Source organism: Bubalus kerabau, chromosome 6 (assembly GCF_029407905.1).
Source record: "Bubalus kerabau isolate K-KA32 ecotype Philippines breed swamp buffalo chromosome 6, PCC_UOA_SB_1v2, whole genome shotgun sequence".
Taxonomy (NCBI): domain Eukaryota; kingdom Metazoa; phylum Chordata; class Mammalia; order Artiodactyla; family Bovidae; genus Bubalus; species Bubalus kerabau.
The window spans coordinates 16,501,063-16,517,320 of NC_073629.1; the positions used below are offsets into that span (position 1 = coordinate 16,501,063).

The window sequence follows — 16,258 nt, forward strand, 5'->3', positions numbered from 1 at the left end:
TGACTAGCCAGAGCTCAGGCCTCCACCCCACTCCCAGAACCCCTCAGTGGGCCCGGGGCACGTGGAGTCTTACACGTGAGCCCTGCTTCATTAATGATGTGCTCTCTCCCCGGTCCTCTTGCCCCCCACAGGGTGCCGGCTGCACTGCCCTGGTGGTGGCCGTGGTGGCCCGGAAGCTGGAACTCACCAAAGCGGAGAAGCACGTTCACAACTTCATGATGGACACTCAGCTCACCAAACGGGTAAAACACCACTTCCCGTGTCTTAAAGGGGGACCTAAGACCCACCTGGGAGCTGGTCAGAAAGTAGCCACAACAAGATAGGGCTGCACCGTTCAGTGGAGGTTGAGGGAGCCCCAGACACATGCAAACGGCTGGTGCAGAGTGGCCGCATGCCTCAGCGCTGCAGGCTCCTGTCTTCTTAAATCACCGTGCATGGTTCAGGCAACCAAATAATTTCCCTGATAATTAAATCTATAGCCTACAATGATGTAACCTACTCTCTTGCCTAATGGTACCAAGTAAATCACCCAGCATGAGATGTTTTGATTTCTGCTCAAATATTTTCATGATTCTCATTAGCAAGGGCAGTAGAAAGTCTTTAAAATGATATTGGAAATGTATCTAAATTCAACCCCTAAAAAAAATCATTACAGACAATCACTCCTAAATAATGTTCATCAAAATATCATCATCCAATTTTTCCCTTTTGGGTTTTCCAAATAGTGTTTCTCCCTTGTGCCCTTAGGGAAGTGGGTAAGAAGGGTTAAAAACTGATTAAGCAGGAATGGGAGAGATCATTTAGCTGCTAAAAATCTGACATCGCACTGAATTGTCAGAAAAGAGAAGGCCCCTTTAGAAGAGACAGAAGCAAGCCTTCCAGGATAAGAGCAGGCCAAATGAGCAAGGCAGGAGCTGTTTATTTAATGACAGCTTTTATGGAAAATTCTTTAGAGCCTGCAGGCTGAACGAAGGTCAGGAATATGATTTCCTGCAAAAACTCTCCTCTTTCTGAAGTGAGAGAGAAGCAAAAACCTGCGCTGGGGTCTTGGCCACCCTAGCAAGTCTTTCTCATTTAGGATTAAAGTGGGGCTGGGAGACCCATGAGCAGCCAGATTTTGATTGGGGTTTTTGAAAGCTGGAGAAAATATTCAGTGATGAATGTTGTGGCACAGTGAAAATGTGTTCGAAATAAAGACAAAGGCAGGAAGGGAGGGAAAAAAAAGCGAGGGAGAGTGACAGAGGGTGAGCGTGCTCGGGAAGGAGGCAGCGCGGGAGGGGGGAGTTGCCAAGGCTTCTCCAGTTTCTCAGCAGAAGTCTTTATGGTGTTTGATTGTTTGGTCTTTGATTACATGTATTGGATTCTTTAACAAGCCTTTTTAAAGATGTTAAGAAGAAAACATACAGGCAGATATTCTTCTGTGGTTGACATACAGATGGTTATGTATGCACCTCATGGCACTGAGCTGTCCGTGGTACAAAAGAAAACACGATTTGTAGCATCAAGATGGCAGCGTTGAGGGCTGTACCCATGGTGGGCCCTCTGGGTTCCATCCAGGGCCCTGCAACCCAGCTGCTTTCCTTCAGCCCCCTACTATGCATGTAGAAGTCAGGCTAGGAATTGAGCAAATTATCAAAGTTACTGGGGAAAAAAATAATCACTCAGTTGTGTCTGACTCTTTGCTACCCCAGGGACCATGGCCTGCCAAACTCCTGTCTATGGGGATTCTCCAGGCAAGCATACTGAAGTGGGTAGCTATTCCCTTCTCCAGGGGATCTTCCTGACCCAGGGATCGAACCCAGGTCTTCTGCATTGCAGGCAGATTCTTTACCGTCTGAGCCACAAATATACTTCCCTCTATTCTCCTGGAACAATGTAGTGCAGGAGTCAAGGACAAGGGTATTTGGCCCCCAAAACCTTTTCAGAAGCTGTTTCTTAGAGCACAGACATTAACAGCCTCTCTGTTTATTCTATTTGCTTTTGAAACCAAGGATATACTTTGTATTTCATGTTATTCCTTTGTCCTCTCCATTTTTCACTGTTTGAATCAGACACTAGAGGAAAATAAAGTTGAAGAAAGCCAGCTCCCTCCTATGACAAGAAAATAAACAATTTTTCTGCACTATGATTGTAGAAGATGAGGTTGTGGTGGCTACTTTCAGTCTTTCTTTCAAACATAGTCTCTAAAATCCTCTTCAAATCTACTTACTTTTTAAAAACTAGGACTGAAAACCAAATCAACAAATATTTATTGCCCATCCGTGAGTACAAGGCACCTTTTTAATCGAATAACATCTCACTTGTCTGAGAACACTTAAATCTGTTGAAATGTTCCTTTAATGTCTAATATCTCTTTCCCAGAGAAACAACCAACACGAAAGGGATGGTTCTCACACAGAGAGGATTCTCAAAGCTGGCAAGACTGGAAAGGTTCTTTTACATAATCTTGATTGAAAGGACACTGGCTGTGAGCTTGGCCTGCTCTGGCTTCAGCTCCCTTTCACCTGATCTCAGAGAAGCCCACCTTCCTTCCCCTGGTGATGCCTCCCTCATCCATCCTCCGTCTTCTCCAAATGGCCCACTGTGTCCAGACGGAGTGGCTCATGGGTCAAACAGATGCTAAGCTTAGTCTACTTATAAGATCTCAGTGAATTCACAGAGAAAGATCCAATCGTGGGAGGAGCTCATTGGGGCATAATTGCAAACCTCCCAGGAGTGGACAATTAGCAGATTTAGCAGATAAAAGCCATCTCTTACAAGTACACGCAGCCTTAATTCTTCAAACATCTAAGCAAAAAATGAAAAAGAGGAATTCTAACCTATTAATCGTTAAAATATTCAAATTGTTCTAGTCTTTATGGGTAATAAAGGCTTCAGCCCAGCCTTTTTACCATTAGAGTTACACTATTTTTATTCATTTATTTTCCAGGGAGGCAGGGGCAGGTAGGGTGGTGGTCTGATAGCACAGGGTCCAAACTCATTTTCTGGTTTTCTGAGTCACATGACTTTTCTTTTCTCACTTGTATAACTTGTCAACCCTGGCCGCAACATCATTTCTGTATTTAATGCAGTCAGATCTTCCCACATGGACTTTGCAGTGTTACTGCCATTGTTAATCTCGAATTACAATTTACTGCTAACCTCTGGGCTACTAGATAATATATATGTAAATTACACACAGAGAGACTATAAAGAAGATCCTAGATCCTCATCTTTTCTCCCACGCAACACTGCACATCCCCGTGTCTCTGTTTTATGCAATGAAACACATCCATTGCAGCTGGACACCACACCCTGTGTTCTGGGGACACCGAGATGAATAGGAGATAGTCCCTGCCCTCAGACTTACTGCCTGTCCTCAGAGAGCACCTCTCCTTTCTAAAGAGCAAGGTAGCTGCCCCTGTACACACTTGGCTTAAGAGGTACCAGGAGATGTTCTGTTTGCCACGCCCACTCTCCACATCAAATCTGCAGACACCTCCGTGGTGTAGTGGCACCAGCTGAGGACTGTTATCTCTTCATTCTTTCCATGAAGGGTTCCTGCCTCAAATACTTCATCCAAGTACATTTCCCCCTGAAGTCAATGGGTAAGACAAAAATCAAACCTGTATCTTCCTAACACTAGTGTCTTCTCCTGACTTCCCTATTAATGACATCATCATTCTTCCAGTCTCCAGGTCTAAAATTTTAGCAGCATCTCTGACTCCTCTCTGCTCTGGTACCCACAGGGGTCCAAACAGCTTCGGGGTCTGATTCTACCTGGCCAAATCAGCCTCTCCAGGTCCTCTGGGCACCATACTTCAAGCCACCATCTCAGCCTTGTGCCATTTCAGTTGCTTGCTACCTTCTCATCTCACCTGGACCTCCCTTGCCCAAGTCATCCTGTACTTTATCCTGGTGACTCTTCTTAGATGCTGAGACTTAGCTCTGCACATGCCATCAACCTGCTCAAAAACCTTGCTTAGCCCCCCAGAACCTACTGATCAGTGCTAAAGGAAACTTTTCTTTAATTACAAGCATGTGTCAAAGTTTTATCACAATCCTGCTGGGTAAAAAATGCTTTTTTTCCAGTAGGCTAATTCAAAGGTTTACTCATAGAAGGGGTCTTTTATCGGAAGAAACAATAGTAGTCATTGATATACTGGGTACAGAAAGTCTGGCTAAAGGAGACTAGATTCCTGGCTGACAGCCGGAAGGACCCATGAGTGGATTCCCAGAACAGGTCTTAATCTTTTAAGAATTAGTCAGATAATCAATTGAGCAGTTATCAGAAATGCTAATTGTCCCCAGAAGGGAATTATAAATTATATCACCCACTGAAGTTCTGTCTCAGACAGATTGGGTACAGTTTTTCTTTAACAATAGTCATAGGAACATTGAGTTTTTGAGCTGGAAGGTTCTCAGGGATGAGCCTCTCAGGCCCAGAGATAGGCGAGGGGGCCCCCCAGCCATATGCCATGAGCTGGGTCCCAGCCAGGGCTGCTGTTTGTTCTCAGGCTGGTAGGCAGCTCTCCAGCCATAACCCAGTGGGTTTCCCAGAACAGTTAGTTCCTTGGAATTCAGAATAGTGGTGAGGGTCCCAGGTCTGCTGGAAAAAAAGCCAGTTTACCTCCAAACAAGCTGAGCATCACATTAATAGTATTATGGAACTAGCCTGCTGAATCCACAGATTCAGGACCGTGTTGCTCTGGGGAGAGACCAGACTCCAGCTTTGAACATGGAAGCACAGCCCTGCCTGCTCCCAGCCTCAGTGTCCTGCCAGCCACAGGAGCCCCCATTTCTTAGTGTTCAGTGAGGGCTTCTGGATGAGGCAGACAGAGGAGCCTGAAAAAGGACTGTGGAGTAAAATGGGGAGGAAGGAGGGTGAGTGTAAGCAGGGAAAGGAAAGAGATGGCAGCCGCAGGAAGCCAGCAGGCAGTGTGGGGGTGAGGTGGAGAGTCGGGGTGGCAGATGCAGAAGAGGGGATGTCCAGGCATAACGGACAACTTCAGGGAGCATCTGAAGACAGGCCTGAACTGAGGGCTCTCAGACTGGGATGTTACCATCCATTCAGATTTATTCATCTACGTTCAACCTCTAGAACTTCTTGAAGTTGTCCAAATCACAGCTTCTTGCCAGGCCTGATCTGCCCTCCTCCCTTCCTTCTTTCCCGCTTCTCCATCCGCCAGGTGCAAACACCCTCTCCCTGGGATGGAGTGCTGGCAGCCTTGTGGGCATGCTAATATTTCTTCTCTGAGGGCCCCACCAACAGGGCTCCTGGAATTACTCTCCCAGGACTCCCTGTGGCTACTGCAAGCATGGGGAGGCAGGCAAGAAGGGTGCTTCTCCTCCTGCCTCACATGTTCCTTCTGTAACAACCAGCCCCTCTCCCGCATAACACAGAGGAGCAGATTACCCTGCAGAGAGGCGGCCAGAGCAAGTTATGGACATGTATAATACAGCCAAGAGCTCAAGGAACAGACATATGTGTTCTGTGTTTTCTTTCGCTGGAGGTGGAGGAAGAAGCTGACATTTGTTGCAGGGGAAGAGCGTCAGTAAGGCACCAGGTACGAAGGTGCCAGGCAGCCAGGCTCTGTGCTAAGTGTTTGAAGTGCATTCTCGTTGAATCAACCCTGCAATCCCGTTGCACAGGTCAGAACTGACATCACTCTGTAGCACCCTTCTGTGCTGCAGCTACAAGACATGCTGGCCCCACAGGATTAGAAGCTCCCTGAGGGCAGAAAGGCTATTGGTTTGTGCCTCCCAGGATTCTTACTTCCTAGAACAGTGTGAGCCCCGTCTTTGGGGTGTGGTAAATGATTTGGGAAGGAATGAATAAGAAAATTGAGTCTCAGAGAGCTTTCCCAACTGGTCCGAAGTGAAGGTGATCATTCATTCATCCCCTTGTGAGGTTTTTCCGAGGGCCAGCGGAGCAACGTAAACATAAAGCGTTAAGCACAGAGCCAGGCACATAGTAAGCACTCAGTGGATGTTAGCTGTCGGTGCTGTATGCAAGATCTTAGTTGGACGACTTTCTTGCTCAGGCCCATGAATCTTTGAGCCCTCCCTGCAGTATATACGTCACTGAGCCTTTTCTCTGGTCACCATCAGAGTGAAAACACACAGTTTCGGGGAGAGAATGAATGGACCCACAGAAACAATTAGCTCATGTGCTACAGATTTGGGGGATGGAACAGCCAGTCTTCATGCACAAACAGCCCTCTTCTAACTATTCCTGAGTCCATCAGATCAGGCCAAGCTTACCCAGACCTTCCCAATTCCCTGACCCACCCAGTCTCACCCCCAAGAGTATCTTTGGGCCCTGATGACCCTGCCCATCAGGAGCGCTCAGTAGGTACCCAAACCCCCATCATGAAACAGTGCTTGGGAGCCCTGGGAAGCTCAGTGAATCCCAGGAGGTGCACACGACCTCTGCCACTTCCCACCCCAGTGATGCTCAAAGCCATCAGCCAGGTGAATTGGAGGGAGAACCTGGTCACAATAGCATTTACTGTCGACTCGGGAAAGCACAGTGCAGTTAAAAGCCTATTTCTTTTTCTCTTGCAGATATTGATCTACTTAGCTTTGTGCCAGGCTGTTTGCTGACAATTAATTCAGAGTCAGCACCAAGGCTCGCATTTAACATCGCTTTCCCGAATACGCGGGGGCCTCCTGTTCAAACCCATAAAGACGCTGTGACTGCTTCGCTCAGCTACCCAGGCTGGGCTGTGGGTTTAGTACTTTATATTTGGGCTGAAGTTAAGTGCAGGACCTGGACTCTCTGTGCTGTCATATGCTAAGTGAGGGCCCGGATGGTTAACAACAAATCTAATGTCCTTTCCAGTTCCTTGATCCTGGAAAACAGGAAATAATTTTGTTTGCGTAGAGATGACATCTCGTCAGGTCTTTCTTCAGACCACGTGAAAACCTTATGGTCTTTTTGGACCTGGCTCTTGTTTTGACTCTGCCATTAGCTAGCTGTGGGATTCTGATCCTCACATCCTATCTCTGGAACTGCCATTTCCTCATATTCTCAGCGGGGATTTGGGCCAGATGATGATAACTAACATCTTTACGGTACTTTATAGTTTCTATAACACTTAAATTCACATTGACTCAGTTTGCCATTTATAACTTTATGGTCTTGGTCTGTGTCTCCGTTTCTTCATCCGTAAAATGGGGATAATATGAGTACCTGCCTGAGAGGGTTGTTGTGAAGATTAAATGCATTTGCACATTTGTAATCTGGCGCCTGGTAAATGTTCACTCTTAGCACCATCAGCACCATGGTAATTGCCTCCTAGGGGCCTCAAAGCAACCCTTAAGGTAAGGATTTATTTTTCCCATCTTATGGATAATTAAGCACTTACTGCTAAACTGGCAGAACAAGGATTTACCTGCAGGTTTTCCACTTTCCAGTACTGGTCCCCCACCAACACAGAGACTGATGTCAGGGGCTCATCCACGCTGATGTTCCGTCCCTTTATCAGTGTTCCAGGGATGAGACTTGAATAACTGGGGCTCTGCAAGTCACCCTAAATGCTGGGGGAGGCTTTTCCCTCCTATTCTTTTGGGAGGCTCTCCTAGGAGGCTACACGCCTCGGAAAACTGAAGAAACCACCTGTCACGTTGCCCTCTCCCTACAGACGGGAGGCGAGGGGAGGCCCTCCCCAGAGAGGCCCTCCTTTCTATGCTGCCTCTTTTGCCAGGAGGCTGACGTCCACTCTAGCCCCTGAACAGAACCCCCGTGATGACCCCCACCTCTTCTTCCCCCCTCCTCACCTGGACACTCACTGTTTCCAGCTTCCACTCACCACCACCTGCTTCCTCTCAGGCAAGAAAGCACCAGAGGTGGGCAATTAAGTCATTTAAAACCATTTTCATGGGAGATTTTTACTGAGCAGAAAAGCAGTATTTATGTCACTTAGACATTTCTGAGAAGACCTAGCTGTTCTTTTAGAACATCACTTCAGCGCCAATGAAAAATATAATCCAACCTTCGTAATAAATTTTTTAAACACACACACAAAAGTTATCAGCCTACAAAACAATGTTTCCTAAGCCTTCCCACACGTCTCAGTATTTTAACAACGTCCCATCTGTTGATGTCAGTCTGAAGAAGCAGGCCTGTACTCTCCAATTTTATTAAAATCTTTTCTGGCTAGTAACCTGATTTCTACTAGGCTGGCCTACTTACTTCCAGGCCCTGGGCCTGTGGGCCTGTGCCAGTGTGCATGGCTGATGGAAATGGGAACAGTTCATCAAAAATCTGTTTAGCGTGTGCTTAATAAGAAATGTTTCCTCTTGCTCTTGTTACTAATTGCTGAAGATGTCTGTGTTTGGATTAAAACTTTGTCCCCTGCCATCTGGATGCCATTGATATGTCTCAGTTCCATCGTGAGCTGGATGATATCAGTGGTTTCCATGTCAACAGATGACAGCGTCATATGTGGAAATGTGTGATTGCAGTGCAGAGAAGGAGCCAGCCTGCGGAAGGAAGCAGCTCTGGTTTCACACCAAAATATCTTCCCTGATTGCAGACCCTTCTTGGAAATGATGTCAGTTTTATGCCAATTATATGTAAAGTTGCAGTGTAACTGACTTGGGCCATTTGGGAAAGGAAACAATGGACTTGTTGATACCTAGAGCTCCATTTGGTGGGAAAGATTTCCTCAAAGAGGCCTTGTAAAATCTGCAGCTGAAGTGAAATCAGTCAGACAGAGAACGACAAACACCGTATGATATCACTTACACGTGGAATCTAAAAAAGACAACAAACTAGTGAATATAACAACAACCAAAAAACGCAGACTCACAGATAAAGAGAACAAATTAGTGGTTCCCAGTGGGGAGGCAGGAGGGGTGACATAGCAGCCGGGGAGTGGGAGATACAGACTCCTGAGTGTAAGATAGGCTCAGGGACATATAGGACAGCATGGGGAGTGTAGCTGATGTTTTGTAATAACTGTAAGTGGAAAGTAACCTTTACATTTTAAAAAATAAATTTTAGTTAAATTTTAAACAATTTTTAAAGAAATACAATCTCTAGCTGATAGGAAATCTGTTTACTCTCAGAATCCAAGAGATGTGCCATGTGCACTAAATAAAAATCCCATGTAGAGCATGGGACTCTGCATCCAAGGGCAGCAGTGGTACATATTTATCTATTCAAAGTGTACCCCAGGCCTCCAGGCCTCAGTAAGGCAGCCTATCTAAATATAGCAGCAGCAGAGGAGAGGCAGTCCCAAAATAATTAAGAGAAAAAGGCACTCCTTAACTTCAGCCTCCAGTCTACTGTGTCCAATACAGGATTAATGAGAGATGAATTTTCATCATCCTTTCTAAGAGTTCATGCTTTGATTAAGGAAAAAGATCATTGCAGACTCATTTCCTTGCCAACTCGACTCTATCGGCAGACCGCCCCCCTCCCCCAACACGTGTCATGTGAAGCTAGGAACACTCACCTGATAGTCACCTGCTTATTTGCTTTTCCTTAGATCAAGAATGCTGCAGCCAATGTCCTTCGGGAAACGTGGCTAATCTACAAACACACAAAGCTGCTAAAGAAGATTGACCACGCCAAAGTCAGGAAGCACCAGAGGAAGTTCCTGCAGGCTATCCACCAGTGAGTGCACCCAGGCGGCCAGGCCGCCAGCTGACCAAAGGAGGAGCGGCGGGCCCAGTGCCCCGCCGGCGTCCGCTCACACGCTTAGAGGAGCGGGAGAGAGCTATTCTGTTCCACTCAACAAGCACAGGGGGTGGTGAACTGGATCCAGATCAGTCTGTTTATTCATTTATTGCACCTGCCCCTGCCAGACATTGGACAGGCTGCCATGGAAGGTAAAAACTAGATAAGAGCCTCAGGGAGCTCTCACAGTCTACATACGCACACATACATCACATTACAACTGGAAGCAGAGCAAATTGTGATAAGTGCTTTCTATAAGCTAAGTATTTTAAAAAGTATAGTGGAGTTTTAAAAGTAGAGGATGAAAGCAGTTAGTCTGACCTGGAAGTTTCGGGAAACCCTAAAAGGCTGAGCATAAGACCTTCAAGGTGGAAGGCACAGCCTTGATAAAGGCATGGAAGCTGGGACATGATCTGAGAGTGGTGGGCAAGCTATAGTGACTAGAGGCAAGCATCCATGGAGATGAGTTTGCTTTCTTGGGGACCTGCCAAGCCCTTGATTCTGGTCAGTTGTCACCCATGTTTAAGGTCCTGGGCTGGGTTCCAAAACCAGATGAATCGACATGGATGTGGAATCAGCTGGTGGGGTGAACCCAGCATGCACTTGAAGAGTATGGCTCTTACGACTGTTTCCCACAGACTGAGGAGCGTCAAGATGGAACAGAGGAAGCTGAGTGACCAAGCCAACACCCTGGTGGACCTTTCCAAGGTGAGTGGCAGAATCCAAAGACCTCATAAAGGGTTCTCAGATGCTGGTCTTTCATCTGCTCAGGTGTGGCTGTGAGGAAGTGGCCATGGCTAAACTGGACAGAGCAGGACCAGGAAAGTTAAGGCCACTTCCTCCTTCCTTAAAAAATAATCTAGGTTCAAGTTCTTGACATTTGCAAGCTACTAGTGTGTGTTATCAGAGAAGGCAATGGCAAGCCACTCCAGTACTCTTGCCTAGAAAATCCCATGGATGGAGGAGCCTGGTAGGCTGCAGTCCATGGGATCGCTGCAAGTCGGATGCGACTGAGCGACTTCGCTTTCACTTTTCACTTTCACACAATGGAGAAGGCAATGGCAACCCACTCCAGTGTTCTTGCCTGGAGAATCCCAGGGACAGCAGAACCTGGTGGGCTGCCGTCTATGGGGTCACACAGAGTCGGACGCGACTGAAGCAACTTAGCAGCAGCAGCAGCAGTGTGTGTTATTGACTTTGAAAACCTGGCGTGTGTTCCTTCAATTCTATCGCTTAGGTCAGGCTTTGCTGGGAATTGATGGACTGTGCTAAGAGTTGACTCATTGGAAAAGACTCTGATGCTGGGAGGGATTGGGGGCAGGAGGAGAAGGGGACGACAGAGGATGAGATGGCTGGATGGCATCACCGACTCGATGGACGTGGGTTTGAACTCCGGGAGTTGGTGATGGACAGGGAGGCCTGGGGTTGCAGAGTCGGACACGGCTGAGCGACTGAACTTAACTGCAGTCCGTTGAGTGTGTTGTTTGATTAGCGGGGCACTGAGTCTGCACTGGAGCACACTGACAAGACCAAATGGTGATGATGGCGATGCTGCTGGTCTAGGTCACACCTAGAAGGATGCTTCTGATTTGTGGTTATAATCGTAAGCTCCTTTTCCTGCATCCTCCAGTCCTTACAGCTCAAGCTTTTCTGGCCCCCAGTCAGGAGCGGGGGGAGGTGCATTTCTTTCTACCTCACGAAGATGCCAAAGAAGAGAGCCCTCCTTTCAGAGCCCTACAATCGTTCTGCATTTCTGGCCCGGAATTGCCACAAATACTGTTAAGAAACTCGCTCCTTTTGCGAATCTCTGGACTGAAAAAATCGGAGGCTGCACCGCTGGCAGAGCTGAGTGTAGGCGCCACTGAAGAAAGGACCTCCCCTCCTCAGCTCCTCCTCCTCATTGCCTCTTGATAGAAATTGTATGTCAAGCGTATAGCCCAGGGCCAGGCTGGCAGAACATTCCAGCATATGTCAATTATCATCACGGAACACGTTCCCTGAGTAAGCAAGAGAAACTCCTTCAGGCAAATTAAACCCCCTTTGAAAAGAGGGTGTAATCAGAGAAATTGCCGGTTCCTGGGCCACGTGCAGTGCCTTGTTCAATGAAGGGATCAGGCCAGAGAAAGGATCTCCCAAGCTTGGGAGGACTTTAATCAGGGAATGTGTGGCTGGCATGGGTTGGGAGAAGCCCACAGGCCTGTTTGTCTTTGCCGGGGGTGCTGAGGTAGACTGAGGTTTCCTGCGAGCCTGGAGGAGGCAAGAATGTGAATGGAATGCCCAAATGCAGAAGGGAACCCCTCACCAGGGTCTAGCGTGCGCTGCTCAACACTCTTGGCTTCTAGTGTCAGAAACCCTTTGGAAGTAGATTTAAAAATATAGGTGTTTAAGAATACAAGGAAGTCTCATTCCAGGCAGAACCTCAGGGCAGGCATGTGGTTAGACTTCAGGAAAGAACTAACCAGAAGTGGACCTCACCCCAGGAAATAGGTGCCCACCCTATCTTCTCTCTCGTGTTCAAGTGCCTGCATCAGTTCTCTCTTTCTTCCACTCCCCCATTTCCTGACAACTTTCTATGCCCCTTGTCTCCATGGCAGGCCCCTATCCAGAGAGTCCATGTCCTAGTTCTAGCCACAGGCAAAGACAAATTGAGTGGCCTCCTATTGGTCTTAATTCTAAATTCTCAGAAGGGATGAGATTGCTGGCCAGTTTGGGTCACATGTTCACCCTCGAACCAATCACCTGAGGCCAGAAGGAGGGTCAGGTAAGGCAAACATGGCTGGGGAACCCACGCTGGGGGATGCAGGAATGGTCACCAAGCCCCAAGATATTTCTTTAACAAGTAGCCATATTTCTGCCTCTGTCACCTGGTAGGACACTCTGTGGCTGGAGTTCTCCTGGAAATAGTGGACACCCTGGACTTTCAAGCCTGCATTTCTTCATTGTCAGTCACTGCCTATTACAGAGATGGGGCCCCTGCAGAGCAGACTGGGCAAAGCAAACTCCATGAATTGGAAAGAGGCTCACAGAAACTGGGTGGGAAAACTAAACCATCAATAACTGGAAAGAAAGGCTGTGGAGGAAAGGGTTAAGGGAAGGTGTCTGCTGGGCTGCAGGGGTGGTGTGAACTCTGCCATGCTTCATCTTTCCTCCCAGGAGGCTCAGCCAAGGTCCTGGCAGCAGCCTAGCATCTTTCACACTGGTCCACATTCCCCCCTGGCATCTTGTCGCCAAGCAACAAAACAGGGGAGACAATAATAACACGGTGTTCTCTCCTTTTCTCTCTGCACTTCGTCCGCCCAGCTCACCACTTCCCACCCCTCTCCTGTGGTCCTCTCGAGATTCAGAAAAGAGCATGTGGCCTCCAAATATCACTTGCTCTACGGAAGAGCTCTCTTGTAAGGTGGCAGAGCTGGGGGGCCGGGGAGGGGTGTGTGTGCTGGGGCTCTTTATACCTAGCTTCAGTGTCTTCCATTGAGATGTAAAACTCCTTCCCCACATCTGAGGCTCAGCTGATCAGATAAGGTGATATCTGTGAAAATGCTCCAAAAACTATAATGGTTCTGCACCTGGTAGTTCTGATTAGAAATCTAGATGAGGAAACCAAGATCCCAAGGAACAAAGAGACCATCCCAAGTTCGGTCTGTTGGCGAGCTGCCATGCTGGGGCTGGGCCCCAGGGCCCCAGACTCAGTCCAGAGCTCGCCAGGGTGCCCCTGCAAGCAAATCCATTTGCGGTTTTGTACATTCTGGGAAGAACATGCACTTTGAGGAGCTTCTGTGAATGTTAATTAATCAAGGAAGCACTGCCACCCCTAAACACCCTCTCCTCCGAGAGAGCCACAGTAGAGTCCTGCCCTGGAGAAGTCACAGCTGCCTCATTCCTTCTGGGGCTGCAGCCAGTTTCCTGGTGGGAAGGTATTGTGCGTGCGGGCTTAGTTGCTCAGTTATGTCCGACTCTGTGCAACTCCATGGACTGTAGCCTGCCAGGCTCTTCTGTTCATGAGGTCTCCCATGCAAGTATACTGGAAGGGGTTGCCATTTCCTCCTCCAGGGGATCTTCCCGACCCAGGGATTGAACCCACGTCTCCTGCACCTCCTGCATTGGCAGGTGGGTTCTTTACCATGTGCCACCAGGGAAACCCTGGGAAGGTATCACTACATTCTCTACGCCTCTTCTCCTATCTCCTCTCTGGCTTCTCACATTTTGCCACCTCTAACTCTTTTGTCATTCGCCTCACTTCCTACTCTCTTGGCCCCTGCCTGTACCTATGGTTTCTGCATCTTCCTGGAGTAACTTGAAGTTTCAGGTGAAATAGGATCAGAGTGTCACGGGCAAATGACCAGAGCCACAGTACCTGCAGGTGAGGCTTGGAGGGTACAAAGCAACCGCAAACCCGGCTCTGCCCTTGCAGCCACTGCTGCTGCTGCTAAGTCGCTTCAGTCGTGTCCAACTCTGTTCTACCCCATAGACGGCAGCCCACCAGGCTCCCCCGTCCCTGGACTCTCCAGGCAAGAACACTGGAGTGGGTTGCCATTGCCTTCTCCAATGCATGAAAGTGAAAAGTGAAAGTGAAGTCACTCAGTCATGTCCAACTCTTAGTGACCCCGTGGCCTGCAGCCCACCAGGCTCCTCCATCCATGGCATTTTCCAGGCAAGAGTACTGGAGTGGGGTGCCATTGCCTTCTCTGTGCAGCCACAGAAACACCCAACAATGTGTTCCTGAAGTCTCCCAAGAATCTTGCTCCCAAGTCTAATGCCACTTGTTAATTTCCAAGGAGAAATGTGACTGTCATGTTGATAAAGTCCCTACAGACCAACCCAGGAAGCCAAATTATAACCAAAAAGTTGCCTGATAAGAGTAGAGTCAGAACCATGGTGGTAGTGAATGGAACAAAAGTGGTTTCATTTCAATTGAATGAATTGTATTTGCGGGATCATTAGATGTGCAGTGGGCAGGACTTTGTACTGGTGAGAGGGGGGCCAGGAGAGGATGGTGCCCAGGTTTCAGGTGGGAACAGCTTGAGTGAACGGCCTCTCCTGGGGATAAGGAGCACTGGCAGAGAACAGAGGTAGAACGGAAGATGGCGCACTTGGCGTGAGTTGCGTTTGTTTAGTATTCCGCTGACCTGGTTTATACTTCATGCTCAGAAGACGAGTTTATTACTCTCAAGTTGTATTTTATTTGCAGTTCCCTGGAGGTACTCCATGTCTGCTCTCCTGCTCTCACGACCTCGTTCAGGGTTCATTCACAAAAACTTCCTGAGCACCTGCTCTCCAGAGGCGGGCCCTGGGCTGGGCCCCCACGGGACTCTTTTCTCCTTTCCTTCAGCCACTCAGGTCTCAGTGGGAAACACTGGGAAATCTTCTAGTTATATGGAAATAACTTGTGGTACAAGAGGTCTTCTCCCATCAGTTAAACTTTTACGTTGGCTGAAGAATGGAAGGGCAGAGGTTTTCCCCTGAGACAGTACTTCATTCATTCACTAGTTCTACCAACAGCTTTTGGTGCTGACCATGTGCAACAGACCCCCTTGCTAGGCACATCTATGAATATTTATTCATCAAAAAATGTTAGCTGAGCATCTCCTATGTGCCAGATACTATTTTAAGTCCTTGGGACATGTCAGTGAACACAACAGGCAAAGGTCCCCGCCCTGGGGGGGATTTCCTTCTAGTGGGAGAGGGCAGACAACAATATGCAAAAGAAACAGCAGATACTTAGTGTATTAGAAGACAGCATCAAAGAAAGGAAAGCATTGAGCAGGGTTAGCGGGTCAGGAGTGGAGTGGGGACAAGGTGCCTTATTAACAAGGGCGTGGGGGAGGGGAGGGGATTTTTTTTTTTTTAATTGGAGTCTACTTGCTTTACAATGATGTGTTAATTTCTGTTGTACAGCAACGTGAATCAGTCATATGCATACATGTATCCCCTCCCTTTAGCGCCTCCCCCCTGCCCCCATCCCATCCCTCTAGGTTATCACAAAGCACCGCTGTGAGCTCTGTATGCTATACAGAGCTTCCCACTAGTATCTGCTTTAAACATGGAAGTATGTATATGTCAGTGCTACTCTCTCAATTTGTCCCACCCTTTCTTTCTGTGGGGAGGTGATTTTTAAGGGAGGTTTAGAGGAGGTGAGGCTGTCGGCCATGGGATGTGTATGGGGTGAGTGCTGGTGATGGGCGGGTCCCGGGACACTGGGAGATGGCACGAGAGCAGGATGTTTACTGGGGAGCAGTGTCAGGACCGTACCTGTCAGAGAGAGAGGTGGGTAGAACGTGGCAGAAAGAGAGTCTGAGCCATGATACGATAGACAAAGTCCTCGACCGGCCCACGGCAGTTCCCAAGGTGGACTGGCCCTTCAGGGGTGTCCCAAATTGAGGCGATGTCCGTTCTTGACCAGGCAGGAGAGGCGCTATAATCTCTGCAAGGCAGCTCCCTTTCACTGCAACCGGTATCATCAGATAATCGTACATTCTGGCGGTGGTGTTGAAAGTGAGCAGGGGGCGGAGCAATGACTTCATTACTATGTGTAGTTATTATTAACTTCTATTTTGTAAGGAAACCAAGGTTCAGAGTGTTTAAGGGACCTGA

General features: G+C 48.0%; 1 protein-coding gene across 4 annotated transcripts in view; it reads left to right on the forward strand.

Annotated features, from left to right (window-relative positions):
• Nucleotides 1-16,258, forward strand: part of KCNN3 (potassium calcium-activated channel subfamily N member 3) — a 172,439-nt gene that overhangs the window by 148,713 nt on the left and 7,468 nt on the right. For all 4 annotated transcript variants that reach the window (XM_055584115.1, XM_055584116.1, XM_055584117.1 and 1 more), the window contains exons 5-7: nucleotides 132-242; nucleotides 9,477-9,604; nucleotides 10,306-10,375. In XM_055584115.1, the coding sequence (XP_055440090.1) occupies nucleotides 132-242; nucleotides 9,477-9,604; nucleotides 10,306-10,375 (309 nt within the window). The remainder of the gene's footprint in view (nucleotides 1-131; nucleotides 243-9,476; nucleotides 9,605-10,305; nucleotides 10,376-16,258) is intronic.